The sequence below is a fragment of the Megalops cyprinoides genome, chromosome 20, assembly GCF_013368585.1.
Source record: "Megalops cyprinoides isolate fMegCyp1 chromosome 20, fMegCyp1.pri, whole genome shotgun sequence".
In the NCBI taxonomy this organism is placed as follows: Eukaryota; Metazoa; Chordata; class Actinopteri; order Elopiformes; family Megalopidae; genus Megalops; species Megalops cyprinoides.
This window is the reverse complement of record NC_050602.1, coordinates 19,214,367-19,240,411: the sequence shown is the minus strand read 5'-3', so window position 1 is coordinate 19,240,411 and position 26,045 is coordinate 19,214,367. Positions and strand designations below refer to the sequence as shown.

The 26,045-nt window shown below is 44.2% G+C and overlaps 1 protein-coding gene across 4 annotated transcripts in view; it reads left to right on the top strand.

Moving 5' to 3' along the window:
* The first annotated feature begins 2,562 nt into the window (after nt 1-2,562).
* The window catches only part of LOC118795325 (CUGBP Elav-like family member 5), a 127,582-nt gene continuing 104,099 nt past the window's right edge, over nt 2,563-26,045 (top strand). For all 4 annotated transcript variants that reach the window (XM_036553736.1, XM_036553734.1, XM_036553735.1 and 1 more), the window contains exons 1-2: nt 2,563-3,011; nt 15,636-15,718. In XM_036553736.1, the coding sequence (XP_036409629.1) occupies nt 2,669-3,011; nt 15,636-15,718 (426 nt within the window). In that variant the 5' untranslated portion in view covers nt 2,563-2,668. The remainder of the gene's footprint in view (nt 3,012-15,635; nt 15,719-26,045) is intronic.

Here is a 26,045-nt window from a genome sequence, read left to right as displayed (position 1 = left end):
AACCACTGATGATTAACAAGCCTATTCTGAAAAAAAAAGAAAGGTGATTTATGCCTAAATGGTATTCTGATGTAATTCTATGAAAAACTGTGTGTTGCTTATACTTGTTTGCATTGAATGAGCACTTGTTAACATTTAAGATTGGAAGATAACGATAAATAATGTATGAATGTATAATGTATACAATGTATAATGTATAAAAATGTGCACTTAAAAAAAAATCAGAATAAACTTGCCTTCTGGTTGTTATGGAAAGTTAGGGCTAATAATTTCTTGACTTGAATATGTAAGTATCACAACATCTGGACATCATTTATTACTTTATTCACCCTACTGTAGTCATCATAAACAGCGGAGTGGTTGTTTATCCATGTTAATCAGGTGGTGCCACAATGTATGAATTATGTATGAATATATATGCATGTGTGTGTGTGTGTGACTGTATGATGGGGTTTAGGTTTTTAGGTGGTTGTCAACTGTACTGGATTTCATAGGAGGTATTTACATAAAAACCACTAGATATATGACAGAAAACATGTCATTATGTAAAACTGTACTGTGTTGATCAGTCACTCCTCTTCTAGTGACACCCACAGTGCAGGGCTGTGGTGTCAGTGGGTCCTAGCGCTCTGCTTCTCTCTAATGGCAAACCATTGAGAGACAGTGAATACTTCAGATGTGGATAATAATCCAGGGAAAGCACCCCCTGCCTATTTTAGCAACTTACTGTCACAAAGCCTGCAAACAGATCATGAAAAGGCACTCAGGTTTGTCAGTGACAAAGTCGGGACAACAGTCCAAAAAGTCGCTCAACGTGACAGCAAAGTTGCTAAGCCGGCAACTACAACCAAGGCTGCTGGGAGCGAGAACGGGTCATGTGACCTCCTCGGCTGCCTGCCTGCCGCAGCTCCCCACTGGAGTCCTGTCAGGGTGGACGGAGCAGATCAAGGTCGGCAGGCGGTCCTGGGGCCGTGCGGGCGTGCAGGGATCGGCCGCGCTAACGCGACCGCGTCGGACTGCATGTAACTTTTCAGCTCACACCAGTTTCTGTGGGTCCTATTGATTTCATGTCTCACCCCCCCTGGCCTGGCCAACCATTACTGGCACTGGTCAATAAGCTACATAAACTCCCCTGCTCCGCTCTGCCTTTACCTCCCAGCTAAAAATAACTGTTCAGCATCCCTGCCAGGCTGCCTCTCTACAGTACATTACCCATGTGACAACATGCAGACCTCTTGCCTTATGGCTTCTGCGCTGGTTAACCCCATCTGAGTCGACTCTCTCCTGCCCATCAAAGCGTGCCCTTCAGCTATAATAAGGCGATGAAGCTTCGGCCAAAAAAAAACTGATTTGTGCAGTAGGTCACTGTCACACGCCATAAGTGCCTCAGCTCAAATGGCAAGGAACACCGTGTTCCGTGTGTCAGGATCAATACGCCATTGGCAGAAGTGTCTAGCGGAAAGACCCAGAGCCAGCTTCATCCACACGTTTATAGTGTGCTCAGAGATGCCCACGGTCCCACTGACAGTGTATTTTTTAAATGTAAATGTGCATTGGCTATATGCCGGCACACTGACACTGATGGATTTTTTTGCCAGCGAAAGCAAAATACACCTGACATACTGATCCCATAGCAGTTCCCCCTGACTGAAACTCCTTCTGTGCTAATTCTCTGAAAAACTCTGCCATGCACTTTATATTGAGTCCCTGAGCCAATGTGAGCACATCTAATGAAGGCCCTTTCCCCCATTACTTTCTGGTGGCATTAGGAAACCCTGCACTGTATGTGCTGTTGACTCTTTGCAAATGGCCACAGAAAATAAATTTTACATGTCTGACCAGACAGTTAGTTGATTATACATGCTTATTCAGAAATGATCAGAACAGACAAAACATGGGTATGTTCTTTAAAAATAAAGCATTGAAATTTTTAGACAACAGCACCACTATCATTCATTCATGCGGTTGTCTGACCAGCGCAGGGCTCAACAACTCAAACACCTGAAGGGGAAGCACAGAGAGCCCTTCTTCAAGCTTATGTTCCTATACTGCCTGTTTTCTTTCCTCTTGTTTCCCCTTCTGTAGGCTAAACCAGTCAGGACTACACGCCTCCATTCTTGTGTCAGGAAAGCTCCCTTTGTAACAATAAATAACGGCCTCAAGATGGCCAAATTTGTTCTGTAAAGTTTTTTAACGTCCATTTTTTGTGACTTAAAACACATTCTGAAGTCCCTGCCTAATTGTGTTGTTGTTGACCAATGCTAACATTTCACATTCAGTCAAGAATTGTACACATTTTGTAATGACATCAGCTGAATGTAATTCCAAGTTTGCTTTGAATTGTCAGACACCGAGGTTGCTTGTTAGACACCTTCGTAGTGCGCTGTCGTACGAGATGATAGATTTTGAAAACGCAATGATGCCCATGGTGTTTTTTTGTTAGTCATGTATGTACTACCATAATTCCACCAGAGGATGTCGCACAAGAGCGGTTAACGGGATGATAAGAGAGACCCCCCCCCCCCCCCCGCCCCCCGCCCCCTTTTCGTGTACTAAGTGCGAGCGAGCGTGTTATGTGTCGGATAGAAAATGAGCTTGAGTTTCCAGCTGAGTGCCTGCTCTTGCTCTGTGTGTGTGTTATTATTATCCCGCTTGCTCCCAGCACAGAATGGCCAGATTCACCCAGACTGAGGCGAGACGGCAGCAGCAACCACCGCAGCCCAGCCTGGTTTTCACTGGACCAGGGTCAGCGCCGACCCAGCCTCCTCTGCTCCTGATCCCACACCAGCACCAGTACGCGCAGATCACATTCCCCAAACCCATGAACGGATCCGAATCCATAACCATCCATCCGGACAGCGGCAACATGAAAGACCAAGATGCCATAAAGCTGTTCATCGGTCAGATACCGCGGAATCTCGAGGAGAAAGACCTTAAGCCTCTTTTCGAGCAGTTTGGGAAAATCCACGAATTGACGGTTCTGAAGGACCGGTACACAGGGATGCACAAAGGTAAACGTGTGTCACTCTTCAAATTATGCAGAATTGTGAGGGTTTATGGTGTAACATCAGTCTGTTTTAAATGTGCGTATGCGCGTGCATTTATTAGGCACTGATATAGTTTTTGTATTGACTTGCCTACTGGTAGATTATTCAACCTTTTATGCATGTATCTGTCATATCAAGCGTTTTGACAGGAGTTGTTGCCTTAACTGAGTGTATCATTGTCTCATAACTTATGCATATTGTAGGCATCACGAGAAACAATAGTCCTACCGTTATTCCTGTGCTCGTGTTACATACATTTCCAATATGCAACATTACTCTCTCTATCTGGAGTGATCCAAACAGATAGCTGTCATGAATACAACATATTTTGCTGGATTGATTCCTACGAAAAGCTATATGCTGTATAAACGTGATCGTGTGAATCGATCTTAGTTCATTTGAGCTGGTCTACGTTCACAACTGTACAATAAAAGATCAGCAAGTGTGGACTTAGCGGTTATATTTGATGTGATGTATTGAAATTGTGTATTCCCCTGTCGCCCCTCATCTTGTTCTACTACAATATATTTGCTGTCCCAAAACTAGGGCAGAGACGCTCATGAGACGCATTTTAAAAGAGCCTACCACGGTCTGCCCCATCATTTGAGGAGGGGGTGGGGTCTGGCATCATTCATTTCTCCATGTACTTTTTTTTTTACCTAGCGGCATGTACCAGCAGCGCTTTAAAGAAAAAAAAAACACATCTCCGCTTAATTGGCTACTGAATCAGGTTTGTGTCATAAATATTTTCAAAAACACATTTCCTCTGTTCGTCGGTGCTGTGTTACTGCCTGTGAGAACATGGCTTAAGAGCGCTGGAAGATGGCAAATACGCAGCCAGTAAGCCAAAGGTGATCATGCTTAGATTAGATGTTGTACAGCCTTGTCCAGTGTACATGTCACCGCCATCTGATGATGCGACTGTCGACAGTTATTATTGTTAAATCCTAATATCAATTAGGATCACCAGTTATCTTAGTATGTTTCAGAGAGTAAAACCAATGTTTTAATTCAACTGGATTCGAAATCTTCGCATTTTGAAAAGCGTCGGCGGGTGGAACGGAGCGCTGCTGAAAGTGAATTAGCGTCGTGCAGTTACACTTAGTCGTTCATGTTCAGTGAAACCTATAGCATCTTAAAGTTCATCCGTGAATAAAGTACTGTACGTACGTCCAACAAATGCTGAGTTCATCATCTTTTGTCAAAGCATACAAGCAATGAAAATTAAATCCTGCTACGTCTGTACGCACGAGGTATAGGCCATGTCTTACACTCAAACTCACTCATCTGATGAAGCAAGTTATTTGACTTCTGAATCCAGAGAATGCCATATTCTCACTTATTTTGCAATGCTGTTTTTTTCCAAACTAAAGACCCAAACAACAATACTAATCACAAAAAGCATAAAACATACAAACCTAAGTAAACATTTTAATTCAAGAGAATGTAAAAGGCGTTAAAAGTGAAATCGAATGTCATTATATTTATAGAGAGACAGCTAAATGGCGATTAAATCATAGCAATGAATAGAAGCTCGGTGGTATCCACACTGCGCGTCAGCAGAGCGCAGCTAGGAGCAAAGGGGATGATTTTGAGGGGAAACCTACCTTAATTTACCAATAAACCCACAAAACCCAAACATGTGAAACACTTATGACAGAAGTGCTGTCGTGGCTAACTGAGCACTGCCACAAAATCTCAATTGTAAATCTGATACATTCCACGTTTGTAATTATTGCCGGTGAGAGTGCTATTCTCATGAGCTATGCTTGTGCCTGTTTTCAGATTACAACAACACCCTTTCAGCCTAAAAATAGTTAGCATCTGATGGGGGGTAACGTACGTCTGTCATAGATTTAAACTGAAATGTTGCATCCCAGGAATGAAACAAACAGCATATTGTCTACCATAGGGGATTCCGGATTAGATGAAACTCAACCCTTCTGAGCGCTAATCACATAACGTCAACATTTGTCTTTACATATTTACCACACACATTAACAACGATCACGATATAAAAGAAAATCACAGGACGTGAACACAATTGATAATGTCACAGCTCTCATGTGTGAGAAACTGCATATGCCATATGCGCGCAGGGACACACACTGCCGCGCGCACTCGCACTCGGCAACACACGCACACACACACACGCACGCACGCACGCACGCAGGCACACACACGGCTCGGGCTTTGTGTAGACTCAGAGGTAGAAAGGACTCAGGCCGGAGTGATTCAGCAGAGTGTTTGGGGCGTGCAAAACCCGCAGCTCCGTACCGCCGGCCTGGTGTCAATATTAAGTTAGCGTGGACGGATCGGTGCGTTAATGCATTCACGGACGGACGAGAGATATCGCCGTAGACCACTGCCAAGGAGAAGCACATTAAATCATTGGAATAATCTCATGAAAAATTTAGTCCGATATTCCTTTTTATATCCTGGCTGATAGATGGGCCATACGAAGGGGGCTGTTGTAAGATTAAAGAGGGCAGAAGAGAGAGAAAGAGCGCGGTGTGAACACACAGGGCCCCGGGAATGGTGGAATATACAGTAGGTAGGTAGGGGACTGGGTGGCCATGTGGAAGTTACGCTTCACAGATTGTTGACAAAAATAATATCGAGCTTTCCCTCCGCCCTTTCATCTTCCAGTTTAGAGAAAACGTGTGCTCAGGTGTTTATTTTAGTCCTGACGATGAATAATGTATAGCGACTATGTATTGAGCCTTTCTTTTGACCGTTAATGTTTTTCGAATATAAACATTGAAAGTTGCGGAAGCGCATCCCTGTCAGTCAAAACCATTACTTATAGTTATCCACCATTATGACTTATTTCCTGTCTAGCAAATTGCCAGGATCATTTGTCTGCGGTGTTAAACAATGTAAGCATTCCCTTCAGTGTGATCAGGATCACATGCGTACTGCATGTGACGGCGCTGGAAATAACCATTGATCGTTGAGTCAAAGAAATGGGGTATATACTGAACACGCACGCACGCACACATGCACAGGGTCAAGAGAGTCAAACAACTCGTCTTAATCGCAGTTAATGTATCCTAAAATTGTGGCTAGCAAAGAACATTTATTATAGCGTACATATAGACTGATGAAGCAACACAGCAGGGCTGACATGCACACACAGATATGCACGTTCCAACACATGCACGCACGCACACACACACACACACACATACACACACACACCTCTCACGCCCCCCCCCCCCCCCCCCCCCCCCGCATCAATGAATCATGGCTCTCTTGCTAGCAGCAGATTGCTAATCTGATTTGATTATACCCACAGTGAAAACCTTTCACCTCCTTCCCTCCTGAACTTTTGTGTGAAAAGCGCAGCGTCCCCCCTCCCCCCCCCAGCCCCAGCCTGCGCTCTGCCATATTTATCTATAATTTATCATGAAAAATGATGCTGGCGTGTGTATGGCTGAGCAGAGGGAGACGACCAGACCCCATTAATGCAATAATAACCCTCCGCTCGCTCGACACAGAAATGTCTGTAAATATTGTAAGAAGCAACAGGGTCTCCTTATAAAAGATGCAGCGCGTCAGCTGGATTTGACAGGAGCTGGAGACCTCGCATTTACAGATGCGATCACACTCACGTGGTGGATAGTGCTCACGCTGGTGTATGGGTATGGGGCAGTACCACCCAGTTGCCTGTCATTTGCTTCCCATCACTGTGCAGTAGTGTGGTGTGGGGGTTGTAAGCCAAAGGTTAGTGGTTCAGTCCCCCTCTGCAAATATCCAGCTGTATAAATGGGTAGTTTGGGGTGGCATTGTAGCATACTGGTAAGCAGCAGGGCTTGTAACCTATACGCTGCTGGTTCGATTCCCCACTGTGACACTGCTGCTGTACCCTTGGGCAAGGTACTTAACCCAGAATTGGCTCAGTAAATATCCAGCTGTATAAGTGGATAACATGTAGAGATTCTTGCCTATGTAAGTTTCTCTGGATAGGAGCATCTGCTAAATGACAGTACTGTAATGTATAAATGGGTAATAGGTAAAAAAAGTATGCTATAAGTCACTCTGGTTAAGAGCGTCTGCTGAGCAAATGTCATATAATGTAATATACTCTTCTTTCCTTGATCACGAGGGGGTAACATGGGTTGACTGACAATACATTCTGACCACTGCAGCACCAAAAACACAATATAACCAAAATGGTGGACTGTTGGTCAAACCAAAGTTTAAACAGCCCATGGAATTATTCAGGTTAAAGAGTTTAAAGAGGACCTTTAGGACCTCAGGGTGAGTAATCCTCGTAGTGATGAGTGGGCTCGGGTGTTTTTCCCTGTATCAGCAGTCATATTTTAGAGAACTATAAAGACATAATAACCTAAGAGTGTTTTTGAGTGCTATGGCACATCTTAGGAGGCGGGCTGTCACCGTGTGAGTCTCCAATGTCATGGTGGTGGATGGGAAAGAAAGGGGAGCTCAAAAGAGGAGGGAAGTTTGGCTAATTTGGCTTTCTTATGTCTTGTTCTGTGTTTCTCTACTTGAAGAGCAGTTTCTCTACTTGAAGCAGCTCTTATCAGTTGCATACGTCCCCTTGCCAGAGCCAGACTGCCTCAGTGTTTTTCTGTATCCGGTGTGCCCCGTTTAGCTAGAGTAATTCTGCAGTAATTTGTGTTACAGGGAAGGAAGTCTGTGGCTTTTATACATCTGCTTTGCACACAGATGCCTCACAGCTGCTCAGCTGGAGTGATGTCATCACGGGAGAGCTCGGGGACATTTTCTGCCAGGGCAAGTGTCCTCTCAGTCGAAAATGTGCTGACTCATCACTGAACGAAACAGAAACCCCTTTATTCTTTTCGGAAAGAAAGTTACTTAATCCAGAATGTGCTTTTCAAAACACACACAGTCTTGTCCTGCAGCGTTATAAATTTGTGTTGAGGAGAAAATGGAATAAAGACATTTGAAACACTTGTGTGGGGGGTGGGGTGACAAAACACAGGGAAAGTGATTGGTTGGACATACTGAGCATTCAAAAATCATGTCAAAGCTCTGAAAAAACTGTGATCAGTTTATGTTACTACGATCATTTAACCTTAATGTCAGTTTAGAGCTCAGAATTATTTTCAGGTTTCAGGGAAAAAAAGCCATTAACGAAATATCTCAAAATAGAAAGGTTGAAAATGTATACGGGGTCAGTAGCCTGTACTTGTAAAAGCTTGGCATATCCAACCAAATACCTTCCCTGTTACTATTTTTTGTAAAACTGCCTAAAGTGCTTTTTAAAATACAGGAAACTAGACTGTTGACCAAGAGGATCCAGGACAGGTAGTAGGGAGGAGAGAGAGGGGTGCTGAGGTGATCATTTTCAGGTCACTTGCCTGCTTTTAGCATTGGGATAAATGTTGGCGTGGGAGATTTATTTTAGCAAAGAGAATGAAATTACAACAGGTAAGGAACTGTAATGCAATTCTGCTCCTGTAATCCTTCTCTGTTTTGAAACAGTCCAGAAGGAGCCATGCAATAAAGGATTAAAAAAAAAAACAAAATGTACAAGCCCTAAAAATAAGGAGATAACAACTCCTTTCTTTTAAAACCTTCTGATTTGTCAGGGTTCCCCCACTCTGTGGTTTCAGATGAGCCAATCAGTGATCAGGGGTGTTATCAAAGGGGGGGGGGGTGGGGGGGTGGGCAAGGGGGTGTGGGTTAATGGAAAATGATAAGGACTGCAGATAGCAAAGCAGTGCCTCAGTCCTCACAAAGCCGTATCGACCGGGCCGTGAGTCAGGCTCGTGGTGGGAGGCCGGGATGTAAGGAATATGCTCTGCCATGTTTGAATTTGTGTTTCCTCGTGTTTCTCGTTCTTTGTTGAGGGGAGGACTTTAGGGGAGTTTTCTTTTCTTGGCCATAAAATTAGCATTTTTGCAAAGGATACAGATGAAAGGTAGTGCTACAGCCATGAAAAACATGCCGTGCTGTTCGTGTGCTCAGGTAACGCAAATCTGAAGGAAAAGAAACACACACACACACAAACACACACACACACACACACAGATTTAGGCACAACAGACAGATGGACTAAGACAGATAAGGAGAAAGACGGAGCTAACAGAAATGTTTGCTTCAGTGCTGAAGAGCCTTGAGAATGGATGGTAGCAGTGTGAAGCCACTTGGTGTTTGTGTATGCGTGTGTGTGTCGGGTGGGGCGGGGGCATGTGTGGCAAAGAGAGAACAGGACATGCCTAGCAGTCATATGACATCATCTTCACCTTCATCTCTTGAGACAATGGAAGCGCTGTACTAACAGCGCCATTAACTGTAATAACATCAACATCATCACCATTGTTGATTATTATTATTATTATTATTATTATTACTATCCGATCTGATGGTAGAATTAAGGTTACGAGCATGAATTAGTGATACCTCTTTTCCTGGCAGTGCCATCTGTGATTGGTTTTCCTCCTTCTATCTTTCCTCCTCTCAAATGTGATGGAGAGGGAGGAAACAGCGGGAAGCGTCCTGGGGCAGGGGAACGTGAGTAGCTCGACGCAGCTATTAATAGAATCGCTGGTATTTCCGAAAATAGGTTAAGCTGCCATCCCTGCTCCGCTGGCATGACATCACTGACTGCCTGCCAGCCGCCCCCTCCCCCTCCCCCTCCGGAGGCTGACTGGAGGGGGGCGGAGCAAGCTGCTACCCACTGCGGCAGCGTCTCCACACCTGTGCACACCTGCTCCGGGCACTGCGCGGACAAGCCATTAGACACCACTTAGACACCAGGGTTTACTCACCTTTGCCTAGCTGGGGGCTGAAGTATTTGCAGACGCATCATTATTAATATTTGAGGCAGTTTTTATTTTTATCATGCACACTGTGTTCTTCGCTGTACCCAAAGAAGTTTAGCTTCGGGTTTTGTTGATTGTGTTGTAATTTCCTCATGCATTAGGCAATTCACACTGGAAAAGGATAATTTCCTAAATGATAGTAATGATAGTAATGATATAATAATATTAATAATAATGCTAATACTGAATTTCCTCCTACTACTAATACTACTATTACTTAATAATAATAATAATAGTAATAATAATAATAAAGAGAAGAATTACTATTGTATTGCATTGTAAGACTGCCATTACTGCTAATATTACTCATCATCATTGTCATCTTTGTCTACAGGTGTGTGTGCCATAGCCAGTGTACAAGAATACTATAATGGGGGGGAAGGACAGAGGCAAACCCTTGGCTTCTTTGCTGTGGTCTTCACTCTTCCATCTTTGCAGTTTGTTCCAATCAGAGTGGGATTTACAGAATTCTTCTCTGATTATTTAAGGGATTAGAGTCCCGAGAGTCACTTGATGATGCACAGCTGGTGGGATTTTTTGATCTAACACAGCAGAAGTGTGGAGAGTGGTGTGTAAGCCAGCGTTTCTGTGAAACCCCGTCTCCTCTCCTGCGCTGTGCCAGCCGTGTGCTTCAGAGGAATGCGGGAAGTGATTGTAGTTACCAGTGTCATTCCGTATACCCAGCACGGTATAGCCTGATAAATCATAATCATTTCTCTCAATTTTTCCTCCAAGAAGTGGTTTCTCTTTTTAATATAATAATTACTTTTTGGTCACAAAGAAAAAAAAAAAATGTTTAGAAAATCAGGGACATTTTAAATGTTTTACGGGATGTGTATAATTGTGTTCAGAGTTACCATTCTTGTGATATGCCGTATTATATGCCGATAAGACCTCAATGCAGTGTTCTTACCTCAAGCTGTCTGAATAAAGCAGTTACTAATCTCACTAATGATCACACAACATAAACCACAGAGACACAGAATCAGGCTAACAAGATTCCAGTGCCCCCACTGTTTGGGATTATTACAGCATCCATATCCCCCAGAGAGCTTTAAGGCAGACCCCTTATCTGATAGACTGCTATCAGCTATGTGGGGTCTGTAGTATCACCTTATAAATCATCAAAGCCATGCAGTGAAAGCGGTGCATTAGATTTACAGTCTAATACTGTACAAAACACAGAGCACAGGTTTGTGTGTAGGTATCAGAATATACTGTTTCCTTCAACAAATTCTGTGAAGAGCCAAGGCAGAATTTTGTCTGCCGGGCCCAATTAGGGTGCGATTTTCGTGACACTGTTTCAATTAGTAAAATCAAAGCACCACATAGAGCGCTGAGGTTTAAGAATATGCATTAATTAATGGAATCAATAACGGATGCTGGTCTTGCAGTAAATCCAGGACTTGACAGGTTAGACATCTTGGTATTAGGTCTCGTATCTTGTTTTCTTGTACCTTGTATATATTAGATATTATATATATATATATATATATATATATATATATATATATATATATATATATATATATATATATATAATAGCACACACACATGCACGCACACACACACACACACACACACACACACACACACACATATACACACACACATACACACACACACACACACACACACACACACAACAGGACACTCACAGTCAATGACCCGCTGGTTTTCTAAATGATACAATGATATGTCCATCTTATGCATGATGTGTCCAGCCACACCCTCTCTGTGGGTTTTCACTTCGTTTCACAGTACAAGCCCTTTTGAATCCCTTTGTGTTCAGTGCACCCTAAACACTAATTAAACGGGGACTACATCATGAAGCAGATCATAAGATGGTACTCGGCTGAAGTTGTTGGATCACGACCCTGGGCTCCTGTTTTCTCTGTTTTCCAGTTTTACATGTTGTTGGATTAGCTGATTATAAACTCATCAAAGGCATTAGGGGTTATTGTTCTCGTGTCATGCTACTCAGCCAGGTGCCATTTGGTGTGTGCGCCTTCACAGTCCACCGGAATGGTGGATAAACATTTATTTTTTAGCATATAAATTATATGAATGCATGCAGGGGGGCTGGTCCAATGTGTCTGTCAGGAAGTCTTCCTCCAGCGGTTGTCAGGAGTGCTTCCTGTGTGAGAGGTTTGTGCTCTGACACAGTCCTTCACTCACAGGGCTGGGTAATGGCTGAGTGGTGTGGCCAGCGGGATTAAGGTTTAAGTTATCCTTGACCATGGTCTATACCAGTGTTTCTCAATCCTACCCCTGGAGGCCCACTGTCCTGCATATCTTCTATCTATCCTTGCTCTACCTACCTGACTGATGCATCAGTGGCACTTTTGATTAGCTGAGCACACCTGATTTAATCAAGCAGCAAGGATAGATAGAAGATATGCAGGACAGTGGGCCTCCAGGAGTAGGACTGAGAACCGCTGGTCTATACAATGGGTTAACAAACCACCTTTTGACAGTGAGGAGGTTACAGAAATACCCAGACTCAAGGGGGGGGGGGGGGGGGGGGGGGCAACCAGATGTTAAAGTAATATTAAATGTAATCTGTCACTTCTTTTTCCCCGCGACAAAAAAATATCCTTTTGTTTTTATTTGCATTATGTCAATTAGAAGATGCTTGCTTGTGGTGTTTATGGACTGAACTCAGGGGTCCTCTTTGCAGGCTATCTTGTGAGATCGTAATGTGCCCTGCACATGCACAGTTAGAGCCTTGCATGTGTGAATGACCTGATTACCAGGTGTGTTTTTTTCCTGGCTACAGGCGCCAGGTTGGCAGTAATAACTGTCTCACCTCAGCACCGCTTACAGTTTTGTTAACATTTGACCTACAAACTCAGGAACTGCAAGAGGCATAGAATGAGAGAGTCCTGCTTTTTTCTTTCCGTACAATGTCAACATTTGGACCATAATTGAAAATGCAGGAGATCCTCACCATTGGGGGGTGTGGTCTTGAGATGAGGTGATCTGCAAATGCTGCACTGTATTGATAATATACTTAATACAGACTTATGCACAAGGGAGCTTTGTTTTATTACACAAAATATCTACATGTTCAGTGTAAAAAATAATATAATGCAATATACTTGTGATTAACATATTTATCTGATAATCCTATAAACACATATAGTGCAGTTTGCTTGTGACTAATATATATATTTATTTTGATAATCTTGTAAATATGTGAAAAATATAAGTAAATGTAAGGTAGTGTTTGTTGGTGCAGTGCCACGTGGCCTGGGGACAGTGAGCAGAGCCGGAAGCAGGGAGCGCTGCTCGGTGGGGAATGTTCAGAACTGTGATTTGCAGATCTGCAAATGGCAAGGATCTCCCGAACGCTGCGTCAGCAACGTTTCGCTCAATTGTCCAGGCGTTTTGCTCCCAATGTCATCATGCCGCGGATCTCTAATTAGTAGATGTCCGGATTCCAGTGGCAAAGCGGATAAGGCCTGTATCTCTGGACTGCACGGCCGCCGTACTGCTGTGCTGCTCTGTTCATATCTGCATGGGGAAAATGCTGACTTTAAGTTAGGATGCCCAGGAACGGTAACCTAATTGTTGATTATTACATTCCCTTCTATTCATTTGATGAAACGAATGCAAATAAAGTGTTCCAAAACCCTTTTTTGGTGCCAGTCTATTGACAGTTTTATAATGAATAAGCACTGCACAGCACTATGTAACCACAGTGAAGGACTGTATTAGACATGTAAAAGGTGTGTGAATGGTTGATCTGTTCCGTTGCCTTTGGAAATCGTTGTGTCCTGACCTGCGGCATAGAGGTGAGGTACGACCACGGTGAATTGATGACACCACAGGGCCACCGAGCATCCAAGAGATCATGACCTCAGACAGACGACATGGCTGCCCACACCTAGAGGTCGCGACCCAAAGAGCAGAAGCCGCTAGGAGGGCAGTAATATAGACAGCATGACAGGATAGGTAGATCAATTTCTGTCTAACCCCGCCCTCTCTCTGTATGGTGAACGTTAGCGTGATGCGGAGATTCACTGCGACCTCCAGTTTTTATTAGGGTTCACATGTCAAGGGGAAATTGATTAAGCCATTGGAGGGCTAATTTCTGCAGGTGAGACTGTAAGGCTGGTAAATGTGAATTGCTGGCCTGGTGTTTTCAGCTTTGCAATAGGGGGACTGAGGGCTAGTTTGTATACTAGCCAGCCATTTTAGTCATTCTCAATGATCGCTCATCGGAATATTTGCATGACAAGAATTTTATACAGAATAGCACAATGATTTTTTTTGCAGTAAAATCCCAGTTGACCTTGATGGTTGCTGGTGACAATCCTTCGCCTTGGGCTCGCTAGCCATGCGCTTAATTACCTCCATGTTGCTGTATGAAAATCATGAGTTTGTTTTTGCTAAGCTTCTCTAATTATAACATGATTGCTTTTTAGCCAATGCTGAGTCTGAGGTGGAAAAATGAAGAAATTAGCAGCTCCTATATGTTCTCATTTTGTATGTATCTGATTATGCTGCATGTTTCATGTTGTTAGAACAAAGACCACACTGTAATTTGATTTAGACTTAAGGGGGGAGGGGGGTGAGAAGCTTGATAATTACAGTGATAGCATGTGATTTCTTCATTCCAATATTAAGATGTGCATTTTTATTGTATTAATATAGTGTTATGAACTGTTAACTCTAGTTAATACAGAAAGAGAGAGCGCAATTACCTATCTGTTCCTGTTTCTCTCAGTTGCTATGTTTGTCTTTCTCCCTCCCTCTCTCGCTCTCTCCTTCTTTCTCTCTCTCTGGCTTGACACAGGCATCAGCAGTAGGTCTCACTTTTGTTGGGCTGTATGTGGGTGTTGTAGAGGGGAGAGATTAGGCTTTGTGTTAGCCAAGTGTTTTGCTGAGAGAGTAGTGCTGTGTGCGTTGGTCACCCGAGGTCATGTGGTAGCTGAGTGTTTTAGGAGCCCGGGGGGCCTGGCTGTTCTCTTCTCTCTCCCTCTCTCTCTCATCCTCGTTCCCTCTTCTCCCCCACCATCAGAGAGATTTAGGATTCCGCAGCACAGACGCAGCATTGTCTCTTTGTGGGCGCCGTGGAAACGGGCGGAGGTTGATGCGCGCCGGTGACAACCTGCCACGGCACTGCCTGCACACGCTTAGACACGCTCCCCATGGCAGAAATAAACCATCTCCATTTAGACTGCCTGCAGCCATGAGTCAGTCACCGTGAGGGACTCTGCTGCTTCGTGGGCCCATTGCTATGATGAATGGGGAGGGCTGTTGAGCTTGGGGGAATTCTGCGGGCTCAGGACATCCATCTGCGATCCCTTAGCTCTTCTGAATCTCGGTTTTATTGCACAGAATGTCCACTGAGCTTTCTTTTAAATGCATTTATTGTCACATTGAGGCTCCCTGTTGCATTGATTGGAAGACGTAGGTAGGTAGAATTAGCACCGTGTTGTAATACAGAGCCACTGAGAGTGAGGCAGTGCACATTTTTCCTCTGATGCGACTTTCCTTTCTAGAACACCATAGCAGCGGGCTCATCCAGATGAACTGTCAGGGCCCATATCTGACAGTACTTAGCAGGAACTTAACCTCAGTACCGTAATAAGTTCAAGGGATTCAGATTGTTCCAATTTCGTCTGCCAATTCATTGATGTAAATATCGAACAGCGCTGGGCTCAAGGTGCATTCTCGTCTCACTCCACACCCCTGTTTAAAGAATTCTGTTTTTGTGTTGCTTGGTTACTCACATCCATGCCTCTGTTCCGTGTCACTCTGGCAGGCTGCGCGTTCCTCACCTACTGCGCCCGAGAGTCGGCCATCAAAGCCCAGAGCGCCCTCCACGAACAGAAGACCCTGCCAGGGGTGAGTCCCAGCCATTCACACTAGCACACCCGCACCCCAACCTCAAAATGCTTCTGTTTTTTTCAAACTGTGATCAAAAAGAGAGATGTGGGAAGGTGTGCGCATTTTGCTAAATAGATTCAATAACATGCACTTAAAACTGCATTTATGAGATGTATGTTTTTATTGCATACATTATTAAATCTATTATTACATTATATATGTCCACATATATTGGACAGTGTATTCCAGTGTATGTCCAACTAAGAGACTGAGGCAAAAACTATATCTAAATCCATTACCGTAGATATTCTATTTTATGATATTTGATTTGATTGATTTGCATTCCTTCCAACCTTCCCTGTGTGTCTAAGAGGTTCCGGTTGGTAAAAGGAGCTTCAGGTGCCATCTGCTATACTATGCCAGCAATGAATATTTTGTTTTAGTCTATGCCCCTTCAAGAATGTAGATGAGGAGGCAACAAAACAGAGCCCTTATGGCTACAGCAATGGCAGAGACAGAGTTTTCTGTGTGAAGCACACAGATCTAGATGTTTGGTGAACACCTGTGCTGTTACTTCCGACTCAGTCTGCAAGACAGACAGGAAATGAATTAAGTCAGCACAATGCCACATCTCCCTGTAAATACCGTGAAAAGTCTCGCAATGCAAACCAAACATTGATGCCACTAAATCACAGCCACATTTATGGAAACAGCCTTTTTTCCCCTCATCCTTCACATTCGCCAAACTTGACATCTTATGAAGTTTTAGTTCTCTCTGAAAAAGCATTTGTACTGAAACAAAAAAAGGTTGTTTTTGCAAACACTACAGGACGTGTTGGAATGTGTTGGCGGAAAGTTCTTACTGGTTATTGCTGCATTAAACAATGGGATTCTGGGAGTGCTGGGTGCGTGGTATCACTGATCACTGATTGCGCCCACTCACCAGCCTCCGAGTGCGTTTGAAAGGGTTTGACTCACTGTGGGGGCTGGAAAGAATACATGTGTATGAATTTGTGAACGAAGAATATGGGGATGTATGTGTATAAATGTAGGAAGAAAGGTCAAATGTCCATGGCAAGACTGTCTACTGTTTTAAAGATTAAAAACACACAAAAAAGAATTTTCAACATTCATGAAAATTATTTCTGGTTGTGTGTATCTCACATGCATACAGACAAACATGGGCACATACACGCATACACACACACACACACACACACACACAGCCTTTTGCTGGAAACGGTCTCTTACCAGTCCTTTTCAGCCTTCACTAAATCTCTCTCAAATGACCCCCTGTTGCTCTGTGCTGACGGTAAGTAGATATGCCAGTTGTTTGTTTGTGAAATACTGCTCGATATGCAGTTTGCTGGAGTTCACTGTGTGATTAAAATAAAGCAAGATTTCCCATGGGGAGAGTTATGAGTATGTCATTAACTCTTCGCCCGCTGTTAGACTGCTCTGTAATAGAGTGTGACGGGTCTGAGTTTAGCGGTGACCACACACACAGAAATTAACATGCGTGTGCGTGCATGTATGCACGTGCACATACACACATACACACAGGCTTTGATGGAGATGCACATAAACACATACTCATACACACACACATGCACACACACACACACATTTACACGCACATGCACACACACACAAACACACACGTACACACACACACACACACACACACACACACATACACACACACATACACACACACACACACACACACACACACACACACATGCATATACACACACACACACACAAACACACACGCACACACACACACACACACACATTTACGCGCACATGCACACACACACACAAACACACACGTACACGCACACACACACACACATTCACACACATGCATAAACACACACACACACAAACACACACGCACACACACACACACATTTACACACACACACACACATTTACGCGCACATGCACACACACACACACAAACACACACGTACATACACACACACACATACACACACATACATACACACACATGCATATACACACACACACAAACACACACACACACACACACACACAACATCCATTTTTGTTTCTTGCAGTGGAATAACAAGGCAAATGGAATTAAATATTGTTATGGCATACTTTCTTCAGAACACTCAAAACCTAAAGAATTCTCTAACTGAAGCTGACACTGAAATAAGCACATTAATATATACCGCTGTAGGATCTGAAACGAGTGTTGGCAGTGAATCGGGAGCGAGTAAATGGATCCTGACTGTGCCTGGCTGTGGGGTAAATAAAGACTGTAGAGAGTGATCTGGGTGCATGCGCCGCTATCGTCTGCAGGTCCCCACTGCGCGTAAAGTGGTACAGAGGAAGGGCATGCTGGGATACTGACAGGCGGAGAGATGTATATATGTGGTGAGCCAGTGTTTAACACGTGGGTATGTATGGCCTGGGGGGAGGGGACATGGGGGTGGGGTGATGTTAGTGAGTGTGAGTGTGCTGGCACATGGCAGTGGGGAGGGCACGGAGGGGGGAAGGTCACTTGGGGACATGTGAGGAGTGTGCCCCAGGGAACCGTGCTCCAGCTGCTAATGTTAGGAGTTGTGACAGTCTGCGGTTTTGCAGAGCAGGGCGCCACCCCCCCGCCCACACGCCCCCTGCATGCTGCCCCCACGCCCCCCCACAGCCAGGTTTACAGGCAGGTTTGAGGCAAGTTTACAGCTATGACCCCCCACTTTCCTGTTCATCAGTCTCACAGAGTTTTACCCCAGTTTTACCCACTTACACCCCGGGAGATTTACCAAGACGTGTGCACACTCTCAGCTAATCCCTCACAATCCTCTTCCTCCTTCAGGAGTGCTTAGTGCTTCATTTGAATAACAATGTCCTTCCCCCGTTTAGCATGCTGAATTTAATTCTTAAAATATAGCTGTGGTGTTTATTTATTTATTTTTTTCTGACGACCCACGATGTATGAACACAAACACGAAGGCCACATGCTCTTCCTTTCTGGCATTAGTGTCGCTAGACCTACTTCTAAAGGAGGGATTTATTTTTCTTAGAGATGACAAATATTCTCTGGAGGAGGATGCAGATTTATTGGAAGATTATGAGAGAAAATATGCCACTCACTCCCACAGCATTTTTTTATGATTTAGCATATGCGCACACACACACTTGTCTACATCTGGCAGTTGATCATCAAGATTGCCTCACAATTTCATCTCCTGTAGTCACACAGGAGGTGTTGAGGCGAGGCACGTGTGATCCTCTGATTTGCCTACCCAGTCTATGTAGTCCTAATTAAGGGAAGAAAAGTAAAAGTAAAAGAAAAAGTATTTCATAAATAATGTTGCTGCAGTTAGGCAGTGTCACCCGGGGAGAGACATTCACAGACCCCTGAAACCAAATCTGGGTGCTGGTGGAAAATTACGGGTTACATTTCTCTTTGTACTCGGCTGGAATAACTACAGAATTCCGCTTTCCCTGTGGGGTTTTCGAGTTATTTAGAAAAAAGCACTAAGGTTTGCACTTTTCACCTGCATTTGAAAGGAAACAACAACAATTACAATTTCATCAGCAAATGTGGCAGGTATACCTGAGGGAAGGACGCAAGATGGAGCGGGAGCTCACAGTAACCGAGACAGAGAAGCCAAGGCAGGGTGGGGCCCTGTAAGTGGAAAGCCAGTTGGTGCATGGGAGTTCATACCCGTTCTGTTATGTTTCTGATTTTCATCTTTATGCCACCATTTTTTGGGAATAGTCACTTATATGTTACGCTGGCCTCACTGCGACAACCTCTACAGTTGGAGGGAGAGGATTGCAGTCCATGCATACACTTGCATGCAGCCAACAGCTGTTTCTCACACAGTGCCTCACAGTGAAATGAGTGCCAATTGGAGGACAGGCGCCACTCTACTAATCCAAGCAAATCATAGATACCCACATACCCACCCCTGTCTTAGCACAACAAAGCATATTTATTTTGCTACATTGGGTTCTTGGTCATTGTCAGCTGATGTTGCAGTCGGGATTGAACCTGGGCTGTAGAGTTTGACAGGCATGTTCTAAAAGAGGGGGAAAGTCTGGCTGGCGGAAGAAGGGAAGAGGCAAGGTCTACCTGTCAGCCGTGAGGGCGGGGCGGGAATAGCTCTGCTAATGGCCCTGAGGTCAGTGCTCTCGGTGACCTCTCCCATTAAGCAGAAACACTTCCAGGTCACCTCTAACAGGACAGAGTCATGGATCATGAGAAGAGAAGAACAGGAGAGTAAAAAGGCATCATTTACCAAACCTGTCCGTTTAGCCACTTCAGAGCAGGGAAGCGTGCTATTTTTGCCCGAGGTTGTAGGGTTGAGGTGGGGGCGGCGAGCGGGGATGGGGTGGAGAGTTATCTTAAAAATGAATTATTCATCTTATTTTTAGCCCATTTAACCTATTTCCGGTGCTGGGTGGAGACTGGCCCAGTATCTGTGGTGCTCAGTCACATGAATAGACGATCTGGGTTAAAGAATGGGAATGTGTGGCCGCATTGCCCGTGATCTAATTGGCTCCATGAAGGGCAGGATTTATGGGTGGGGTCATGGAAACACTGCCGAAGGGGAGGGAGGGAAAGAAGGAGAGAGGGAGACAGGGAGAGGGAGAGACAGGGTGAGAGAGACAGATCACTTCTTCAGCAAGCATGCAGCCAGAAATGGGACAATAGACATGAAAAGGGTTGGATGAATGTGAATGGTAACACATTACTACACTACAGTAATGTAATGCTCAAAGATTTGCTTCGGGGAAGGTTTGATCATATGACAACCAGCAGTTCAGTCAGGTGCCAGGTGTATTAGATATTTGATTTGTTTTTAAAGTCAGTTTTGTCTACACCTTATTTAAAATGGCTTATTTAGCCCTTCATGATTTCTTTATGAACCCCCTCTGTTGAATGAGTGTGCAGATTATCAAAAATGATGAGCAAACTATTATTTCACAAAAGTGAAAGTTGTGAAAAAGGGCTTACTAAGTTATGAATTGCTTGTAAGAAGAAATTGAGATACTTGTTTGAGCATAACTAAACACATGAACAGCAGCCATTACAAATGATCATCAGTAGTTTGTGGGTGATAAACTGGAAGCATATTCCTTAAATAAACGATCACTAAATGCTTCTTTGATGGTTAATTCATCGCTCCTAAGGTAAATTCCCAGTTCTATTCAAAGAAGAGTAAACGCTGTTCACCTGACAGCCAAATATATTTCCTGTAGTCATAACCTGAGGAACGATGGGTACACAAAGAAATGAAAGGAAAAAAATGAAATAATATTGTTTGTATCGATGTTCCGCTTTTTAAGGAAATGCTTTTGCAAAACAGTTTGTTGACTGTCATGCTGGTAAAGCAGCTCAATTGTAATTAAATTGAATTAAAGAGAGGGAGAGAGAGAGAGAGAGCATGAGAGTGAGAGAGTCTGAGATTTAACCCCACTTTATTTGGACATTATATCAGGTCACAGAACATTCATTAACAGAGGAGACACAGCTCATTCTGAAGATCCCACAGAAGGCAAACCCTCAGTACCCCTACACTGAGAGAGCTGGGGGAGGGAGAGAGAGTGAGAGAGAGAGAGAAAGAGAGACACATGCTAAAGACATGCGCAGGCCTTTGTTGACAGCTTGGATGGGTACCTTCAGAGAGCACGGGGAGCTGCGTGCGCGAAGGAGCCCCCTAACAGCAACCTCATTTGTAAGGCAGATGTGATGAGGCTATGGATGGAAGGGGACAACATGGAACATTTGTCAGCAGAAATCAGGGCTGATGTGGTACCCTCCCCACCAGGGGGGATGGGTATGGGGGGGAGTTGACTGTTGCTTAGTTGAACTAACCCCCACCCACCACTGCTCTTGCCCAGCTCCAGAAGGCCCATGACCGGTCTGCCTCATGGCTCGGCCAGCTGTAGGCCTGCATCAGGGTGTCATTTGAGAGAGTGAATATGGATATGTATGACTGATTTGATATTCCTCTTAATAAGCATATGTGTGTGTGTGTGTATGTGTGTGCGTGTGTGTGAATGCACGTTTGTGTACATGTGCTCCCTAGTACAGGAGTGTGTGCACTTGCATTTGTATGTGTGAGAATGTGTGTGTGTGTGTGTGTGTGTGTGTGTGTGTGTGTGTGTGTGTGTGTGTGTGTAAGTGCATGTATGTCTGTAAATGCATGTGTATACCTACGTGCATGTGTGGGTGTACATGTGTGTATGTGTGCAGGCCCATGTAGAGGTGCCGGCGTGTATGTGTGCGTGTGCATGTGTGTACATGCATGGGTATCTGTGTGTGTGTGTGTGCTTGTGTATGCGTGTTCATGCAGACGCACCTCTATGTCCGTGTGCGTCTATGTGTGTCCACCTACGGCGTGTGTCTACATGTATGTATGTGTGTATGTGTAGGTGCCTGCGTGTGTATGTGTGCGTGTGTGTGGGAGGGTGTGTAACTGTGCACATGTTCTGTAGGGTTGTTCCACGTGGCTGCAGTAATAGACTTTTCTGCGGCATGGTGCTGTTATGTAACAGCCCTCCCTCCAGTGCCCTGGTCTCTAGCCCCCTGCTCATGGCTACGTTGGAAGGCTGCAGTGATCGTGGCCAATAGTGTGACACAGCATTTAGGGAATACTCATTACCAGAACATGTCAGGTTCCAGCCCCAGTGACATCTGACCCCTGCTGTTCTAATCCAAGATAATTAAACTGAATTCCTGTGGTAAACATTTAGCTGTGTAAACGGTTAATATACCAAATGTAAAACCATTCATTGACGTTGTTCTACAGTGTCGCTAAATGCAGTGGATGGGTACAATTGGAAGTATGGCACTCAGGCCTGGATTCAATCATTTGTCCCCAACTTCATCTCACAGTTAAATGCAAGTGTTACTTTTTTTCCCTCGAGAACACAAACACCATTTGGCGAGTTCAAACATCACCAAAAAGAATGAAACAAATTGCGTTATAAAACAGAAACACTTCCATTCCACAGGTTTAGCTAAATAGTTAAAAATACACATGAAAAATACGTACTTCAGTTGATCAACTGTATTGTGGGACATCACAGCATGGTGCCAAGAGCAGCACTCTATCTAAGCTTTATAGCTTAGATGTACAAGATGTGTTTAGATGTACTTATATGCTCATTTCTGCCATGTTTTCCTTTACCTTTTCTCTCGGCTTCCTCCAAAAACACTCAGGAGAACAAGCCCGTGTGGAAAAGGTGAAGTGACAGGAAGGAGAAGCATCCTGAAATTCTACAGGGACCCTGAGGCTAGAGAAAATATATAAGCACCCAAAAAAGGCAGAGAAAAAGTCAGAAATGCGATAAAATAAGATGAAAATGACTGCCAGCAGAGCACTCTCTGGGCCTCTAACTGCTTTGACCTGATCTGCACGGAGAGCTGCATTTGAATAATTCACCGTAAAACAGCCTGCTGGATGTCCTCCAGCTACCTTTTGGCTAAAATACAAAATGTTGCCTTTCAAACAATAGCAAGTCCGTCTGAAACTCTTTAGGGATACGACAACGTGTTTGATTGAGGTGCTTTCACTCTCTCTCGTTCTCTCTGTCTCTGTGGCCCAGATTCAATCTAATAGCAACACGCTCCATCCCTAACAAAGTAACACATTTAAGCAGGTGTTATAATCCTTTTTTTTTTGATAAACAGCCCCACAAGCTTTGTGCTCACTGAAACGAACAAACCATGTTGTTTAAGAATTAATGTATAATTTGTGTAAAGAGGAGTTTAACAGCGTTCAACATTAATGTGAGCAATGTATTTGTCCTTCTCACTTAAGTGATGAATGAATATTTTGGACCAAAACTGAAATTTTACCTATTACTATCTGCTGTCTATCAGTTGTCTTGCTTTTTAAAAAAGGAAGTCATCTTAAATTGGTCAGTGACAATATGTCCCTCAGCTGCTTTTCGAACTGCACAGAAAGCACATTAAAATAATATTTCCCCCATCTATTTTCCAGATGCGTTTATTGACATGTGGCACTTCTGTTGATTTGGCTCATGTCATGCAGTGGACCAATCAGCTGACACTGCTGCCCTCAGTCTGACCACTGTGACAGTATTCAGAGGGTGTGGCGCTGGGTAACGGTGGATGGCAGAGAGCGCTGTGATTGAGTCGTCTCTCATTACGCCTCCTCACTAACGGGCTCGCCAGAGAGTCGCCATGGCAACGCAGATAAGCAGCGTGGCACGGATCACAGTTGCTTAGAGCAGGTGTGAGTGCGTGTGTGCGCGTGTGTGTGTGTGCATGTGTGTGTGTGTGTGTGTGTGTCTGCATTGTCTGTGTTGGTGGAGGCAGGGGGTGTCAGAGGTCAGATGACATGTTTATTTACTGCGTTTATATTACCTGCGCTTCCTTATCTATTATTTATCCCTTTATCGATCTGAGCAACACTCCACACGGCCTTCCCCCTCTTCCCTCTCCAGAGTCCGGTTACCTTGCTCCCTCACACTGAGGGGTGGCAAACCACACAGCCGGCACCATCAACAAGTAATAAGCCTCAGTACCATCTGACATGTCAATTACCTGCCTTACCAAATAACATTAGTACCAAATACAGTGCAAACTATCATTAGTAGTCTTATGTATGTATGATGATGATGATGATGATGATGATTATTATTAGGAATCCATGTGTGAGGCTGAATCTCACATAATAACAGCTTATCCTGGCTGTTGTGTGAAACACCCTCATATATGCCCCATGAAATCTTTTTAATTTTAATGCTGATTCACAAACAGAGGCAGTGGTTATTGATATTATTATCATTATTATTATTAAGGAGCTGACCCAAGGAGCTCACCCAAAGTTTACAGGTTATGGATAAATATGGACATTCATACAATCTTCACGTCATCTGTGGTGTGTGCTACTGAGACGTACTATAAATGTATGGAGCTCTGGTTCTGGTGTTGCGGTTCTGAGGAGACAGACCACAGAACAGTGTTGGGAGCCCAGATTCCATTACCGATCAAAGAGCAGCAACAGGGACAAGTTAACTTTAAGGAGCCTTGACCTCATCTTCTTAGCATGTCCCACAGTCTCTCCTCCGCACAGCTGAGAACTTCTCACCTGGAGCAATGAGAACCCATGAGGATTCTCATTCATGAGAATCTACCTATGGGTACAAATAAAGTAACCTTAACCTTGACCTTGACCAGGCTTTTTGCATCCTCAGATAGCACTTTGCCTGCTCCAAATGGATGCCTAGCATCAGAGAAGGTCAGATTCATAGCAAAAGACTTCAGAGCTAATGCGCTGAGGGTTTCGGTACTTCTGTGGATTTACTCAGCACTGTGTTAAACTGGCATGAGCCTGCAACAGATGCCGTTACAATGCATTACATTTTTCATTTGCCTAGCAGACACACTCATCCAAGACGATTTACTTGCAGCAGCTCACATTTTACATTCTATCCATTCAGGCAGTTAATTGTAAGACTGAAGAAATTCAGGTTAAGCACCTTGCTCAAGGGTACAACCGAAGTGTCTAACTTTGGTTTCAAACCAGCGACCGTGTGGTTATAAGCTCACCACTCTACACCGTTCCATTATTAAGCTTAGCATGCTCTGCTGTGGTATTATCAGTGCATTGCAGTACATACAGCCAATATGTGGGTGAGGTGACCGTTAGATCAAAATCAAGCATGTTTTGGCAACACACGTCCCCATTGCAGCAAATGAGTTAAAGGCCTGTCCGTAATACATCACCACAATTGTTCACCTGCGCTGAGGTTTTTCAGTTTTCATGATGAAACATGAAAAGAACGGCATTCAGCAGACTCGGGTGGGCCTTTGGTTATACTGTGTAATCTGAAGCTACCATGTTACCATGTTGCAATCTGAAGCTACCATGTTGTTTTGAGGTTGGCGGCGTTGTTTTTGGACAGTAGGCCACAGCTGCCTGATGGTAAAGGGCACCAGTTAAAAAAAATGCAGAGGCACTGTTACAGCAAGGCTGCTGAACATGAGGCAGTGGGAATCTGGTCTGGTCTGGTCTGGTCTGGTCTGGTCTGGCGGCTGGTGGCACTGTGACGTTTTTTTTTTTTTTTCTGTGCGTAGGCAGCACAGCCTCAGTGTGACAAATCCCTTCTAAAGCGAAGCTCCAGAGCCGGATGAAGGCTGGGGCTGATGCTGAGGGACAGACGGGCGTGGCTGATCTGGTATCTCTGTCTCTCGTCCAAATGAAAAAGTAAGCCCCCAGCCTTTAGGGATTGAGTCACTCTAAGTTTCTATTAGTGCTATCTGCACAACACCTCAGATCTCCCTCTTTTAGATGTGGCAGGAGCTAAATAAGCTTGTGTCAGGAAA